At 41.2% G+C, this 18,051-nt stretch overlaps 1 protein-coding gene across 1 annotated transcript in view; it reads left to right on the plus strand.

The window, feature by feature from the left end:
* Positions 1–18,051, plus strand: part of LOC147733280 (spexin prohormone 1-like) — a 123,187-nt gene that overhangs the window by 62,210 nt on the left and 42,926 nt on the right. The window contains exon 3 of the mRNA XM_086958948.1: positions 5,092–5,169. Within this exon, the coding sequence (XP_086815074.1) occupies positions 5,092–5,169 (78 nt within the window). The remainder of the gene's footprint in view (positions 1–5,091; positions 5,170–18,051) is intronic.

The following is an 18,051-nucleotide window of genomic DNA, read 5'->3' on the forward strand; positions in this document are numbered from 1 at the left end:
TGTCGCAAGAGTCTACCTTCAATAATGTGGAGAAAACCCCAATTACTCACATCAATAAGTTCAGTTCCATACAGTAATGAGGCGGGGATTTTTGCTCGAAAAGCTTCTAGCAGGTAGGGAAAGTGACGTTTTCCTGTTGCTTTATAAAGAGCATTTAGACCCTTGCCCTGTGTCAGAGCCTTGCGCATATTATTCTCAATATGGGCCTTGTCACTCATATTACCACAAATTATTTTCCCCAAAAATAGGTATGAATTTACAATTTCTAACTTTTGGCCACCTAATGTCCATACGAAACTCCCATGAGCAGGTTTTTTCTTCCCCGACATGCACATAACTTTACTTTTGGAGATGTTTATCTGAAGAAAGTGCGACTCTGCGAAAATATGTAATGCCTGTAAACGCTTGTTCAACCCTTTCGGTGTCAAATCTAACAACAAAATGTCATCGGCATACATTAAACACACAATAGCTTTATCCCCCAATACAGGAGCAATTCCGCTGCTCAAAGTTATAACTTGAGGGAGATCATGAACATAAAGGGAGAACAATAATGGTGCCTACAAGCAGCCCTGTTTGAGTCCGTTGGCCGAGGGAATGGATTCTGACAAACCTCTTTCTCCTCCCAACAATATTCTACACCAGGTATCCGTATGGAGATCTCAAATTAAATCTAACAGTAAAGTGGGATGCCTAAAGACAATAGTTTCCTCCACAGCAGGTGGCGGTCAACCTTATCAAATGCTGTGGAAAAATCTATGAAGGCAGCATATACCTTTCCACCCCGGACTCTGATGTATTTGTCCATAATCACTTGTAAAGCTGTTAGATTATCCATAGTGCCATGTCCTTTACGGAAACCAGTTTGTTCAAAGGGGAGAATATTGTTCTGATCTACCCATTCAGATAATAGTTTCAAAAGGCATTTGGCAAAAACCTTTCCAACGGCATCCAGAAGGGCAATCTGGCGATAATTTTGAGGCAGAAGTCGATCACCCTTCTTGAAAAGGGGAACCAAAATACTCCCCTTCCAAGATGGGAGAACAGCCCTATTCAAAAAGCAGCGAGCAAATACAGGGAATAAAATTTTACTCCACTTTGTGCTACTCTGCTTTAAGACAGAGATAGGCAACTCATCTGGACCCATGGCCCCTGATGTACGCATTTCACGGATGGCCAACTCAATGGACTTTTCCGATGGGGGTTCTTCCTGAGCCAAATGCACCACGTTGTAACTTCCCAGAAGAGAGTGTTCCCCATTGCTAGCATATAGATTTTTAATATGCTCAACCCAGATTCGTTCCTCAATAGGAATTGGAGAGGGGCTTGACCTTGCACCGCAACCCTTACCAATTAAAGACCAAAATGTTCTTACTCGGCCATGAAAAGCTGCCTCTCTCAATTGCATCCAGATTTGGCCTTCCCTCTCCTTACACAGTCTAAGCTTTAGCCTTTTCCTTCTCCTTTTTAATAGAGTTATCTTGTGAGATCTTTCAGGTAGGATTTTCAAATATTGGGCCCTTACCAATTTATTTATATCTTTATTTAATAAACGAATGGAACTGGGAGGTGGGGCTGGAAGCCTGATTCTTTTCGGATGTCTTGCTGCAGAGGTCACATTCAGCAATAAATCTAAAAAACGATCAATTTCAGTACCATCCCAATTCGGCAAATCAGCTATTGTAGCATCAAGGATAATGTCCAGTCCACTAAGAGTCTTTTTATCCCAATAGCATCTCCCCGATGAGCCACCAAAGCTTACCAAATCCCTGTTTAGTGACCAACGGTCAGACATAGGAGGACAAATCTTTAGTGAAACAGCCAGAGAAGAATGGTCGCTTAGAGGTGTTTTTGAGATCACAAGATCATTTAGTAGCATATAGGCGGAATTATCCACCAATACATAATCCAAAATAAATCCTCCCTAGTATGAATCGTGTGTATATTTCGCCGGCGAATCGGAAGAAAGTCTTCCATTCACCACAATTCCATCCATCTCAAATAACTCTTTCAGAAGTATTTTCCCTCTTTTGTTAGTTTTAATGTTCGCAGGGAACACGGCTTGGGGGATGTGCAGAGATTCTTCCCTATATTTATTCCTAAATAGGGACAAGCTTAAGTTAGAAATTTTGCAATTGAAATCTCCTACCAAGATTATATATGAAGACAGCATTTCCTCTCTAGCTTTCTTAGCATAGGAGAAAACTTTCTTTAGGATAGGATTAAAACATACATCGGGAGGAATATACACATTAATCAGAACAATCGGGCTGGGAAATTCCATAGTGCCCAGGCTGAATAATGTTATAGCCTGAAATAAATTGCTGGGATCCAGAAAATGAGAAAAGGACCATTTGATCCGATTTAAGAGACAGCAAGCAATGCCCCCTCTTGCGTGACCTCTAGGAGAAGGAGAAGCTTTACCCTCCAAGATAATGTAATCACTACCCACAACATGATTATCGGTGCTCCATGTCTCTTGTAGACAAATCACAGCAGCGTCAGAGGACAAGAGGAACGCGTTTTTTTCAGAATTATTCTTTAGTCCTGCAGCGTTCCAAGACAGAATTTTAAAATTGCTGCTAAACGTCAGGTTGCATTTCCTGACTAACTGTGTGTTTCCTCGTGAGAACGCCTTGTATCCAACCTGCTTTACAACCACACTCGTCCATCAAACTACACGCTCACTATTGTATGTACCCAAACCCATCTAAGCTTAATTCTTTCTTGTATACAACCAAGTAGTTATCAATCCACTCATGTATCAAATCAAGATACACTTTTAGCTACATGTGCTAGTTTTGGTGTTCTTTGACTGCAAATGTGCCTACATTTGTGTTTCTTTATATGCACCTGGGCATTGTACCTGTGTATATGGATGACTGCTTATGTGGTTTCTATTGGTACATCCAAACATATCAGGGCAAGCAGGAGCTACTGGGCCCAACCATGTGGGTTAAGGCCTTTTATTATTGATTTTCCTGGGCCTGACCTGCTACGGGTCTTGAGTAATTGGTCTAAGTACTACTAACAAGTCCAGCACTTGACTCTCAGTGATAGCACAGGTTGAGCAGTAAAAGTATACTCATGGGGAGATAGGTGCTATACAACATAGACTCATAACACCATACAAACAGTAGTTGCAACAATTGGATTGTCCAGTCAAATACAACCATTTATGCAAAATTAAGTGTGTAATGTGAACACACACGAAGCATGTACAACAAACTACACGCATAGTACTCTTAAGGTCAGCATGCTAGCACTCTCCCTGGCGGAATCCTAGAGACCTTCGGTCCCTTCTACAATGGGTGGTTATTCCCTATTTTAGAATGGGGTCGACTCCCTGGCGTGTCCCACGCTAGCCCCATGCAGCCCAACATTTCATTTTTGCCTTAAGAGTTTGTTAGCAGCTTTGAGTGCTTAGTTTGTGTAAGAAGCAAATTACAAACCAGCCTGAAACAGTCTTACGCGACCTAATGGCAGCCAGCAGTCCTGGAAGGGCCATGGCGCTCTTTCATGAGCGCAAGCATTTCCTTACGAAACTGTTGTTAAACAAAGTATGGGACACATCCCCCCAACTTTTATAGTCCAAATCCAGACGCACCTGTGATTTAGTGTCTGGCCTTTAAAAGTCGTGTTGGGGGTGTCAGCTGCTTTGAAGTGCTCCCTCCTCTGAACTGCCCTTTGTTCGTGGGACAGTCTACTACAGCAGGACTGTCTCTAATTCTGAGTGACCCACAACAGAAGCCACCACTGAAATATGCCTCAGAAAATTTCGAAAGACTGGGGGCTTGATTAAGAGTCTGGCGGTCTTTGACCACCAGACTCGCGGTGGCGGTCCTGCGGTAGACAATTGGACCTCCACTGCTACGCTGGGGCACTGCTGTTCCCTGGCAGTGGCGCAGTGGACAGGGGTATACAATATGCAGGGAAGGACCACCGCGGTCTGCCAAGCATATTACCAGTTTCCCAACATCCAGCCTTTTCATGGTGGTGAAACCGCCATGAAAAGGCTGGCAGTGGGGAAACAAAGGGGGCCCTACAGTTCCCCATGCCTCCGCTGCCATGGAGATGCAATCAGTGGGGGCACAACATGTGCCCCCCTGTTTGCATTGACCCTAGGTTCCAGCATGGCATGGACTTCACAGTCCATGCCGTTCTGGAATTGCTTTTTTCCTTTCCATGGCGGTGCCCTTTTTCAGGGCACCGCTATGGGAACGGCAAAAGAAAAGCCCACCAGACACGAGTTGAACTCGTAATCTGGGGGGAGGACAGGCCTTGCACTTCTTTGGCCGTGTCGTAATGAGGCCCTAAGCCTTCTTTTACATCAGATTCTCTGGTAGGGCCAACCTTATCAGTCCCACTGGTCAGTGGGGAATGACAATAAACCCAGGCTCCACTGACCATTAGCTCTTCCTGGAATCAGAGACCTTTGATGTGCACAGAGGATACTCCATTCCTCTACCTCCAATGTGTGTGACCCACCCAGCCCTGAGGAATGTCAGCAATCCACATCTCCTGTGAGCAATCCTCACCTCTCCAGCCTTTGTAGAACCTGTGCTTCCGGAATGTAAAACACAGACCTCCATGATATGTGCCATACACCTGTTGTGTTTGCATACACATATAAGACAGCATGCACACTTAAGTATATTGTGCTGTCCACAGCAGCATAAGGTCTGGCTGGGCCTCTGAGTCTTTTAGTATTACCAATGCTAGTTCTGAATGCCAATCCACAAGTGATACTAGAGCTATCAGAGTATCCGTTTTTTTTTCAAATTTTGTTGCGCACATAAAAATAATTTACAAGTAAAAGTAGAGCGATATATTTTACAATCGTTTCAGAAACGAATTTCCATATTTTTTGACTGGGTGCAAAAATGCTAATGTGATATTAATTAGAACAGTTTCTCTTTTCTCCGTTGCATGCTATGAAGTCAGCAACTACAATATAAAGTAGGACTGCCACAATGTTGGCCCTATTGCAAAGTTGGTTCAATTTGGGCCTTCGCCATATTTGTTTTTCCAACTGGCTATATTTGCCTTTGACATTTAGTTTAATTTAACATGTATTTTTCTTATTTTCAGATGGAAGAAGATATGCTACTGAAAATGAAGAGGAGTTTTACAAGTTTGATTTGGCTGACTGGACAAACTATATTAAAAGTATGACAGTTGATATCATTTACATAGTTTTATAACGCATGCGAATTTTCACTCTGGACTCATAAGTAAATTAAATGTCAGTATCATGAGAGCAGCCATCATCAAAGCCGCAATCTCATGCAAGTTCTTTTTAGGTCTTGCCTACGTAGCGCGCATGCGCTGGAAGGAAAAATACTTTTAGTAATTGGCACAGCTTTGAGGGGCAAAAACGTGCATGCGTTGCATTGCTTTGAATGGCAACACATGCACGTTTGGTGATTCCCTTGCGAGAGCAAGCAGCGGCGCCATATGTTAGCAATTATTGCGCCTTGCTGCTCTCTCCCGCAAGGGAATCATGCAGGCCCCCTCCTCACTCCCCTCCCCCTGCTGCCGTGTGTGCTTGTGGTTATTGCACTCACACAAAATCGGGGTAGAGTGTCACTTTTTGGATGTCATTTTGCTATAATATTGCAGTTTCTTTATATTTCATTATTGCTTTTGTGTGGTTTTTAGTAATTATAAGATTCCTTGTTGACCCGTTTGGGAGGACCCCGAGCGGTAGGCCGCTTTAGGTACATGGAGTATTTCCTTCATTGCACTTATGTTTAGATCACATGATTGGTTAGCGTCAGAGGGAGGCTATATTTAAACATAGGCATAACGCCGGTCCCACGAAGGTGTTTTCCCGTAATAGAGGAGGAACATATCAGTGCCCGTGGAGGACTGCATTTGGGGTAAGTGATTTTACTCTGCAGAAGGGTACTTAGAATATCCCGATAGTGTAATTGGCATTAGTAGACTGAGCAGGCACATATATGTTTATGTCGCCACAGGGTGATGTAAAGACTTTCTGGTTCACTAATGATTAAGACTCATTTAGGAACACTCGTATGGATGCTTTAATAGGATCGAGTGCTCTCTTTGAAGTTGTAAGGTACGTCAGATAGAGTATTTATCCACCTATATGCCGTTCAGTTGAGAATGGTTTTCGATTGAGATTGATGGTTTGTTGCTCTGTCTCACCTTTAGCGTGTGGGTCCAAGTAATATTGAGGACCGCTTTCTTTGTACTACACAGTGAATGTTGACACCGTGATACAGGCACACACAAGCCTTCTGGGTGAGGCTTCACAAGTGAGTTCTGTGAAAAGATTTTTTTTATGCCTGAGACAGGCGGTGCCCATGAAGTTTGAGGCCCGCAGGGTCACACTCACTAAGGTGGGTGACGGAACTTGAATAATTGTATTCACTTTTCTAACACTGTAACATGATGATGGCATGGAAACTGGGTTTATTGTGATTTTTCATGGATGATTAGTCCGATCGGTAGGTTTTTTGCAGTTATGCTGCATTCTGGTCGTTTTAATAGAAATTTTACTTCACAATAAGTTGTGACTATTTCTTTTGAGTTTAGGCTATATGGGCACTTTTGCATGTCTGGGTGATCAGCACATTTTAGAGTATGAACGTAGGTAACTGGAATTGAATTGGAGATACCTGTGGTTTTGATTTTCTTTATTATGCTTTATGTTTTTCCTTATACCCTTGTCCAGATGCGGCCCAAATGAAGTGGTTGAAACGTGTCGAAAGTATAAAACAAGCATTAGCATAGCCAATAGGTCTTGCCTTTGGGACCTTATAAGTGTTTAACCGTGCAACAGTTAATGTAACTAAATACTTATAAGTTCCGAAAGCGAGACCTATTGGCTATGCCAATGCTTGTTTCTCAGGTTGCTAGTGCAGATGTGTAAACGAAGTGAAGAGCCATGATAAAAAACTTTTCTTTTTTGTCACAAAAGCGTATAATTATAAACAATAACTCCCTCGTTTTCTCCACACATAACAGGCAAATATTGAGCTCCTTTTCTCTCTTTTGAAGCCGAGGATTCAATTCAAATAATCACACACAATTTAGACATCATTCTTGCATCCTGAGTTCAGAAAAAGACTGGAATTTTAGCCTGACTGGGACTACTTAAATGGTGATACTGTGTGTGGGTGTTTGGGGAGGGGGAGGAGGATGTGGGCGTGAATACACATGCCAACTTTTGTGAGTGAGGAGTACCTTCTTCACACAGCAAGTATTCCACATATCGCGATAGCATGGTAATAATATATCAGTACTTTAATAATATTAATAACATCCCTTACTGTCTTAATGTGCACAGAAAGAAGAGCCAATGGGGTAGGGAGACATTAGTTTCAAACACCCTTTAAAAGTTTAGGAACTTAGCTCCAACCCCTCAAGACGTGCACTGGGGACGAAGGATGTTAATGTATTAACTGCTCAAAGGTATAGCCTGTATGCAAGCTTGTTTATTGTATATGGGTTCGTAGATTAAGAGCCGCTGGGGGTGCGTATGCAACCTTAGCTCCTCAGTCGATCATCATTCATAAAGTTCGTTCAGTAAAGCGTCCGGATTGTTTCAGATGCCTGTGTCTACAAACCTTTTGAATTATATAATCACATTTAATTTGGACCCCGCTATATTATTTCCATATTGTTTTCATTATCGTTATGTAGGATCATGTCCAATTGCAAAAACAGAAATCATAATACTGTTCAATGCAACAAAACGTACAAGTGTGCATGTTTTTTAGTTGGAATTGTTCTATTGTCATCACCAATGAGCATTGTAGAGGCTGGCCATCTACAGTCTTGAGGAATGCTATTTCATGCATCTAAATGTCCCCTGTGAGTCTAGTGATCTGTAAATAATTTTAGCACTCCTCACTCTTGCTGTTGTAGTGTGTGCTTCGATGCACCACATCGATCCCACTGTGGCTGAAACTAGCCCAGGAATAGCTACAGGGTTTGAAATCTGATTAGCATTTTGCGAAAAGAACCAGGGACACAGTAGGAAGAAGTCCAGAAACGCCACGGCGAACACAGTCAGAGTCCTAAATTCACAATCCCACACAAGCAGCAGAGCTACAGAGGCCCAAATTCTGCTGAGCAGCATATGGTGGGAAGAGGCACTGGGGTGAGTTGGAAGAGCAGCAAAGAGCTTCTAAGCCGGCATTCAGGTGCTGGGACACTCTGGCCCTACAACAGAAGCTTGGGGGAGTATCGCTGACCCCGACACATGAGTGAAATCCCATTGATCAGTGAAGTGGACTGTAGGTCATAAACCTGCAGGAATACAGTGCACAACTAGGTTGGCGTCAGCAGTCAATGCATAGTGGCAAAGAGATTGGCGAGTGTAAAGGCAGCAGTATCTGAGCCTGCAGGTGGAGGCACTTGTACATCTGTCATGGTAGGTGACAGAGCCAGAAGGGACCCCTCAGTAAAAGAATGTGGGCCAACCCTAGAGCAAAATAATTTACTTAAGGAATTGGACAATACACTCGGCTGGGCTGATGAGAGCACACAGCATAGTACAGTATGGCCATGTCACACACAGCCACTTAGTTAAATTTATGTATCAAGTTATGACCTAGTGGGCTTGATCAGGTCGGATCTCATGGACACAAGAACCTCCTGGGGAAGTGGCAGAACTTGAAGGTAGGTGGATGATCTTGAAGGTAGGTAGATGATCGTTAAGGTATGGCTGATGACAAGTCAGAAGACTCGGGGGGAATATAATATTTAGTTGCTAAGTGAGTAGAAGCACCTTCAAAATCCCTCTCAGTGCAGAGATGTGCCAAAGGGTATGGGGGAGAAAGCATGTGGGAATATGTGATGGATCTGTTTCTCACCTCCATGCTCCTCCAATTAGATTAGACACGTCAGGTCTACCAAAGACCTGTTGGTGGTAACTTTGAGGAAATGTAGGAACTTCCAGCTGGCTGCAGACTTCCTAAGAAACCAGCACAACCAACAACAGATGGGGCACTCATGTAAGCTGCAATATATACGGAAGGGAAAGGAACTCACAGTAATGTCTCTTGTTAGACATGTCAGAGTTAGGAGGGTTCTTCCCTCAAATATTTTTCCTACTCCCCTCCTGTTTAATGAAATTCGTTTTTGGTGGCCATAAGACTGCAGTTAACCAATGCTAAAGTGCTTCTGCTCTCTCCCCTAAACATGGTACATTTGGCTTACACCCAATTGGCACATTTAATTTATTTAAAAGTCCAGAGTTGAGTAGTTCTGCATGTACCCATTGCCTGCAAATTAAATGCTACTAGTGGGCCTGCATCTCTTATTGTGCCATCCACTTACGTAGCCCTTCAAAACATTTTTCAGGCCTGCCAGCGCAGTCTGTGTGTAGTTTTAAACTGCCAATTCAATATGGCAATATAACCCTTTTGCAAGGCATAAATCTTCTTTTTAATACATATAAGAAACCCCTAATATAACCAAAGAAAGCCCCTACAGCAGGTGCAGTGTATTTAAAAAGTGTGACATGAACTTTAAAGTTTTACATGTCCTGGTATTGAAAAACGGTGAAATTCGTTTTTCACTACTGCATGGTCTACCTCTCGCATAGGATAACATTGGGTTACGTTACTAAATTTAATAAATGATAAAGGTTTTTGGGGAAAAGGTACAAATAATATGTTTGGTTTCAAGAGAATTGTAATTTAAAATCCTCTTTAATGGTAAAGGCAAAGTCACAATTCTGAAAATGCCACTTTAAAAAATTTGAAGAAAGGGTGGATCTGCACACCTTTTGTAATCCGAGTTATTCAATGTAAAGAGGTTGTGATAAACTTATCCGTGTGTGAGCGTGCAAGAACACTGGGGGAGGGTACCACCCCTCCTAAGTATAATGTTTAAAAGGAGACCCCAGGTAACTAGGGACTGTGTCCTGCACAACTATCTGGCAATAAGCCTAAGAACTAATAATTGATAATTTGTATATGTTTGTTTTTATTAGTCTGGAATTTTTTCGTTTTCAAAATAGAAGCATCAAGATTTCATATACAATAAAAAAAATGAGAATTATCTCTATCTCATGTATCCATCAAACACAAAATTATACATGTGTTGTAACATTTCATTAAAGTGATAAACATTGTAAATCATAAGCAAGTTAAACAGAAAACCCAATGCATTTCGGGTTCACACTGAACCCTTCATCAGGGGTTGTAATAACATAATACTGTTGCAGTTCTTGAAGGGAGTGCGATTCTCGTGTCTACAACAAAATTCATAAGTTAAGAGAATTAATGTTGATGGTTTACAATCACTAACATAAATCAGACTCAAGGTTTGCATTCTCCATAATACCAAGGTGCCCACTGTAAATAGCAGAAAGTCCTATGTACCTGTGCTTGGTGATACTAACACCCAACGTATGTTCAAAAAAGCATAATCACCATAAACCAGCATGCCCCAGGTGAATTCTAGTGCAATTAAACTATGTGAGTGAATAAGTAAAAAATCCATCAAAAAGCAATCCCTATCTGTAAATACCTCTTCGGTTACACACAGTCTGTCTCGTCTGGACTATACAAAAAGACGCAATGTTTCCTCCATGTCTATCAAAGTAAATGCAATAAAGAATAAAATAAAAACATCGTCACTCCTCACGGGCCTTGTCTGTGTCTCATGATCTGGCAAGTGAATACATAAATCAACCTACCCCTTCTGAAAGCCAAGCTATTGTTCCAGAGTATTCCAATGAAACAAGGTGAATGCCGTAAATCCAGTAGGCTGTGTGGAAATGAGAATGCAGTGTTTAAATCCCTGAACTCTACCCTCAGTAACACAGAAATGTCCAAATTTAAACATGGGGACATGCGTCTCCCTCTTACCTCCTAACGGTAGTGTCAATGCGGCTAGAGTGTATATTAGAAGGAATCCCCCACGGCCGTATCAATGCCTCCACCTAAAAACAAATGCCTGACTTTAGTCATCGCCAGTCACAAAATGATAATTATCACGGAACTGTGCTTCAAACAAGTTGTAGCCAAATACTGCTTACCCTGAAAAGCTACTCCAAATAACCCAAATCGATCTCCTCCAGACGTAAGCTCACATAGCCTCCCGAACGGAGAGCAAACCATCCAAGAAGTAACGTCGAAGACGTGCTTACTAAACATAGAAAAATAACTGAACGGGCCAAATCTCCTGTTCCAAAATGGCGCTCACATTTCATATCGATACTCATGTTCAATGTCAGTGATACTATTATGCTAGAAATGATAATCAAGAAACTTAAAATCATCATAAAAGGTGGAAATGAAAAGAAAGCGAGGATAAACTACTGTGGTATCCTAATGTGTTACAGCTGTGCCCACGTATTATCAAGAATGCAATATACCCCTTCCATTCTATATGTGATAGTTAATTACAAAAAGCACAGTAATTCGTAATGGTCATTAAGACCCCCCGGGATTATCGTACCTAGCTTTTTAATCCATTCTGTCTCTTTTCGGGCTAAAGTGGTGTGTATGTCTGTTCCTGCAAGTGGTGTGATGTGCTCTAAGATAGTGAATCTTAATTGCGGAATGGTATGGGCACTGTTAACCCAGTGTGCTGCCAGAGAGGAGTTCATATTCTTGTTCCTAATGCGGCTCTTGTGTTCAACTATTCTTGTTTTCATTCTCCTGCTGGTCCTTCCCACATAAACTAGTCCACATGGGCATTTTATTGCATAGATAACGTTCTCAGTAGTGCAATCTGATGTGTGTTTTAAAGGTAAAGGTTTTCCAGTTTTAGGGTGTTGGAATTCTTTGCTGACGATAACATTTCCACATTGTCCGCAATTGTAGCATTTGCGCATGCCCTTGTATTGTGAAGTTTTCAAAGTGTTCTTGGGTTTCTTCAGTAACTCTTGCAAATTTTGTGCACTTGTGTGTGCAAATAATAGAGGTTGGGTAAAGATCTTGTTCAAATCCGGTTCATTCACAATAAGTTCCCATCGCTTCCGTATGATGGCTTTAATTTTTGGAGCCTGAGATGAGTGTTTTACCACAAAAACCTCTCTCTTGTCTGAACTTTTTAACTGTTTTTTGAGAAGATCCTTTCTGTTTTTTCTGTCCACACTGTTTTTGGCTTCTTTTAATGTGTGATCCGGGTAACCTCTCTTCCTGTATTTGTTTATCTGTTCTTCCATCTGTATTTCACACGTGTTCTCATCAGAGGTTATTCTCTTTATGTGCATCAATTGTGACAAAGGTAGGTGCTGTTTCAGTGACCAAGGGTGACCACTGGAGAAATGTAATGCACTGTTCACATCAGTCGGCTTGTGGTAAACCTTGGTTTCCAGTCCTTTTGTTGTTTTTAAGATTTCAATGTCCAAAAAATGTATTCTTTGGGCGTCAATCTCTGATGTAAACTGAATCCTACTATTGAAAGTGTTCAATTCTAGAATGCACTTTTCCAATGTCAGTCTGGGGCCTTGCCAGACGACAAGAATATCATCAATGTATCTCAAAACTATTTTTGCATGTTTCTGCCACTCTGGATGGTGCAATATGTGTTGGTTTTCAAAATACGCCATATACGTATTCGCATATGCGGGTGCCCCCGGAAAACCCATAGAGGTTCCTGTTCTCTGAATGTAAAAATCCTCTTGCCAGCAAAAGTAGCTGTGGTAAAGAGCATAATGTAAAAGTTCAAGTAGGAACACACTTTTCTCTTCCTCAAAGTTAGATTGTAGTAGTCTCCATTCTGTAGCTTCTAGCCCTTCCCCGTGAGCTATGGAAGTGTATAATGCCACGACTTCGATCGTGCATAAAAGAATGTCTTCATGGAATGTGTCTTTGATGTTTTCCAGTTTTTCTAAACAGTCTGTTGTGTCCCTTACATAGGTTGACCATGCTTGTACGAGTGGCTGAAGATGATAATCAAGATAATAGCCTAAATTCTCGTGGATAGATCCGCAACCCGCTACAATGGTGCTAAAAGGTGGATTATCTCTGACTTTGTGCACTTTAGGCAACATATATATCGAAGGAATCTTAGGGTATTGGTTAAACAGAAACTGTCGTGTTTTGATGTCAATGACTCCAGTTTCCACACCCTTATCAAGAATTGCAATGAGAATCTGTTGAAATTCAGCAGTAGGGTCCTTAGTCAGATGTATGTAGGTGTCTTCATTCTGAACGTGTAAATTTACACTGCGATGGTAAAATTCAGTGTCAAGAATTACTATTGCTCCTCCTTTGTCTGCTGGAAGAAAAGTAATTGAAGGGTCCTGTTTGAGTTTGTTAAAAGTTCTCCATTCATAGCTGGAAAAACTAGAGTGGAGTGGTTTCTTGTATTTGACTTGTTCCGGGTCTTTTTTAACAAGTGTCTCAAAATGATCCAATGTTTTGTGGGATATCGGTGAGATGAATTTGCTCTTAGGTTTAAATTGTCTTTCAGAAAGAGAATCCATGTCTGTGGTCTCTTCATTAGCAAAAAACCAATGTAATCTCAACTTTCTCATAAATTTGAATAGGGACACTTCAGTCTCCAACTCATTTGAAACGTACGTAGGTATGAAAGATAAGCCTTTGTTCAATATATTAAGCTCTGTATGATTCATAGTCTTCTGTGAAATGTTGATGATCAAAGAATCTGCTGAGTCTATTTGTTCTTCACTTCCCTTCTCGGTCTGCCTGTGTCCACTGTTGCAGTCTTTTTTGTTTTGTCCCCTGCGGGTCCTCCGTTGCCTGCTGTGGATTTGTCGGGAGGTTCTTTGTCTCCCTGGCCTGCCTCTAAAAAAGGCTGTCCTGCTGTTGAACTTGCGGCTGTTTCATCTCTTGCTTTTCCTCCAGTCTGTGACATTGATGCTGCGCTTGGTCTTTGCATCAGTAAATCGCTTTCTTCCGATGAAGCAGTACCTGGTTTCTTAAATGTTCTTCTCTGGGCATAGTTCTCCGCCCACGTATACACTTCATCCAGCTTGTAATCTATCGTATCCCTCTTGAATTTACGTGTTTTGCGTTCGTGCACTTCTCTTGCATGTATATCCAGAGTCTTGTTAATGTCCTCTAAAATCTTGGTCCACTCGTCTTGTTCTGTTTTGTTGGATAATTCATCCTTAAGTTTATCTATGTCCAGGGTTAATTCCCTCAAGACACTTGATAGTTCCTCAATCAAGAATAAAATTAATCCAACGAGCACTTGTTTAAAATCGCGTACCAACGCGACATGAAGGCTTTATCAAACTTAAATAGCATAGGGCGAAGGGCGATACGTAGTCCTCGGGGAATCCTCTTGACCTTATGGTATTAAATGAGCGTGGTAGCGTGTAAACGCTGATTGATTTCCTTTTTCATAAGATATTCCAAATTCCAATTGTCGTAATTGATTTGCTGTAGACCCTGTAGTTGAACCGAACTCTCCGATCCCTTTAACTAAAGCATAAATAGTGTCCGCTTCCTCATTGGAGTATGCTTTAGTAGCTGCCTGATTAGTGGTAATGCTTGAGATGTCTTGCCACATCTTTATAGGGTGCTAAATCCACTGGGTGGTACCCAGAGGTAAGAAACGTGAAGAAAGGGTGGATCTGCACACCTTTTGTAATCCGAGTTATTCAATGTAAAGAGGTTGTGATAAACTTATCCGTGTGTGAGCGTGCATGAACACTGGGGGAGGGTACCACCCCCCTAAGTATAATGTGTCAAAGGAGACCCCAGGTAACTATGGACTGTGTCCTGCACAACTATCTGGCAATAAGCCTAAGAACTAATAATTGATAATTTGTATATGTTTGTTTTTATTAGTCTGGAATTTTTTCGTTTTCAAAATAGAAGCATCAAGATTTCATATACAATGAAAAAAATTAGAATTATCTCTATCTCATGTATCCATCAAACACAAAATTATACATGTGTTGTAACATTTCATTAAAGTGATAAACATTGTAAATCATAAGCAAGTTAAACAGAAAACCCAATGCATTTCGGGTTCACACTGAACCCTTCGCCAGGGGTTGTAATAACATAATACTGTTGCAGTTCTTAAAGGCAGTGCGGTTCTCGTGTCTACAACAAAATTCATAAGTTAAGAGAATTAGAAAAATCTATGTTGTTGGTTTACAATCACTAACATAAATCAGACTCAAGGTTTGCATTCTCCATAATACCAAGGTGCCCACTGTAAATAGCAGAAAGTGCTATGTACCTGTGCTTGGTGATACTTATACCCAACGTATGTTCAAAAAAGCATAATCACCATAAACCAGCATGCCCCAGGTGAATTCTAGTGCAATTAAACTATGTGAGTGAATAAGTAACAATATTGCCCCCCTAATATCAAGGGTAAAATCTGATTTGGAAAGACTAAACAACCTGCATTTATCCTTGGTAGGTACTACTAATGTTATTAAGATGTTAATCCTCCCCAAGTTTCTTTACTTATTTAGAGCTATCCCACTTTTTTTAAACTAAATGGTTCAATTCATTAGAGATTATTTTGAATAGATTCATCTGGGCGCAGGGTAAGACCAGAAGGGCTTACAGATTTATGGCTTTACAGAGAGAGAGAGGGGGGTACCTGATTTTAGAATGTACTATTTTGCGGCTGCCATACAATATATGCAGGGGTTAATAGGGGGGGGTGGTAATGAGCAAAAAGTGACAACCATGTCTACAGAAGTCTACGCGGCTGTTTTAGGAGAGGAAGCAGAAAACTGTTTCCTAAACTGCACGGATTATGGGTACTACAAGAGGGCCAGATTTAAAACACTTAACGCAGCAGTTAGAATCTGGAATGCTTTTTAAAAAAAGGCAGGTCTTGGAAGATTTAATAGGTATACCAGGCTATATAAGAATAGGTCATTCCCTGCGGCAGTCTTCGCTGACGGTACAATGGCTAGGTGGGCTGAGCGAGGAATAGTACAGATCGGGGATTTGAGGGACACGGAAGAGATAGTACAGTTTGCAGACCTTACTGTGAAATATGGTATTGATAGGAGGTCGTTTTTTAAATACCTGCAGGTCAGGAGCTTTTTGAGTAATAAACAAGGAGGATCCGCAGGGTATCAAAGAAACGAAATTATGGAGAAAATACAGGTCTCTGCAGACTGTACAATTAGGAGTTTGTATGCATGTTTGGTGAAAGAGAAAGCAGATGATATGGAAAAGTACTGTAACAAATGGGTAGATAAATTGAGCATTCCGAGTCACTTGAACTGGCGCGTATGGTATTGTGTTCTGCTCCCCTTCAATCCCAGCACTACAAAACTCTGTACTTATTATATTTTACCCCAGCGAGAATAGCTAAATGGGGATGCACTACTGGTATCACCTGTCCGAGGTGCAATTTCCTGGAGGCAGATATTGTCCATATTTTTGCTACCTGCCCCCAACTGCATACCTTGATCGGAAGTATAGAACGTTTCTTAAATGGATCATTGGATATTCAAATAAACCTCACCCCCTCATTGTTGTTGTTGGGGATAGGCCCGGATTGGCCCAGATTGGGGAAATGCGCAGAGAGAATTTATCTTTGTGGCCGCTGCAGTATACAGACTGACTATAGCCAGAGCATGGCTCGATAAAAATCCACCTGCCATGCAAAATTGGCTGGCTAATTTACTAGCGGCTTATAATCTGGAAAAATCTATATATGCTCGGAAAGGGGTAAGGGGTAAAATGAGAGGATTGAGAATATGGGAACCTATATCTAGATGGAAAGAGAATATGGGTTTGCATTAAGATTAAGATTCTTATTGTAATGTAGAGCTAAAAGATGTACTGTATATATATAATAGAATGATTTATTTTCTTTGTTTTCATTAAAATATGATTGATATGTAATGTTTAATTGTACAATGTGCAAAGTGTGGAAAAAATAAAATACATAAAAAAAAAAAAAAAAAAAGAATAACTCGGATTACAAAAGGTGTGCAGATCCACCCTTTCTTCACGTTTCTTACCTCTGGGTACCACCCAGTGGATTTAGCACCCTATAAAGATGTGGCAAGACATCTCAAGCATTACCACTAATCAGGCAGCTACTAAAGCATACTCCAATGAGGAAGCGGACACTATTTATGCTTTAGTTAAAGGGATCAGAGAGTTCGGTTCAACTACTGGGTCTACAGCAAATCAATTACGACAATTGGAATATCTTATGAAAAAGGAAATCAATCAGCGGTTACACGCTACCACGCTCATTGAATACCATAAGGTCAAGAGGATTCCCCGAGGACTACGTATCGCCCTTCGCCCTATGCTATTTAAGTTTGATAAAGCCTTCATGTCGCGTTGGTACGCGATTTTAAACAAGTGCTCGTTGGATTTAATTTTATTCTTGATTGAGGAACTATCAAGTGTCTTGAGGGAATTAATCCTGGACATAGATAAACTTAAGGATGAATTATCCAACAAAACAGAACAAGACGAGTGGACCAAGATTTTAGAGGACATTAACAAGACTCTGGATATACATGCAAGAGAAGTGCACGAACGCAAAACACGTAAATTCAAGAGGGATACGATAGATTACAAGCTGGATGAAGTGTATACGTGGGCGGAGAACTATGCCCAGAGAAGAGCCTTTAAGAAACCAGGTACTGCTTCATCGGAAGAAAGCGTTGTCACGGATCAAGATTTACTGATGCAAAGACCAAGCGCAGCATCAATGTCACAGACTGGAGGAAAAGCAAGAGATGAAACAGCCGCAAGTTCAACAGCAGGACAGCCTTTTTTAGAGGCAGGCCAGGGAGACAAACAACCTCCCGACAAATCCACAGCAGGCAACGGAGGACCCGCACGGAGGGGACAAAACAAAAAAGACTGCAACAGTGGACACAGGCAGACCGAGAAGGTAGTGAAGAACAAATAGACTCAGCAGATTCTTTGATCATCAACATTTCACTGAAGACTATGAATCATACAGAGCTTAATATATTGAACAAAGGCTTATCTTTCATACGTACGTTTCAAATGAGTTGGAGACTGAAGTGTCCCTATTCAAATTTATGAGAAAGTTGAGATTACGTTGGTTTTTTGCTAATGAAGAGACCACAGACATGGATTCTCTTTCTGAAAGACAATTTAAACCTAAGAGCAAATT

Source organism: Lissotriton vulgaris, chromosome 2_1 (genome assembly GCF_964263255.1).
Source record: "Lissotriton vulgaris chromosome 2_1, aLisVul1.2, whole genome shotgun sequence".
Taxonomy (NCBI): domain Eukaryota; kingdom Metazoa; phylum Chordata; class Amphibia; order Caudata; family Salamandridae; genus Lissotriton; species Lissotriton vulgaris.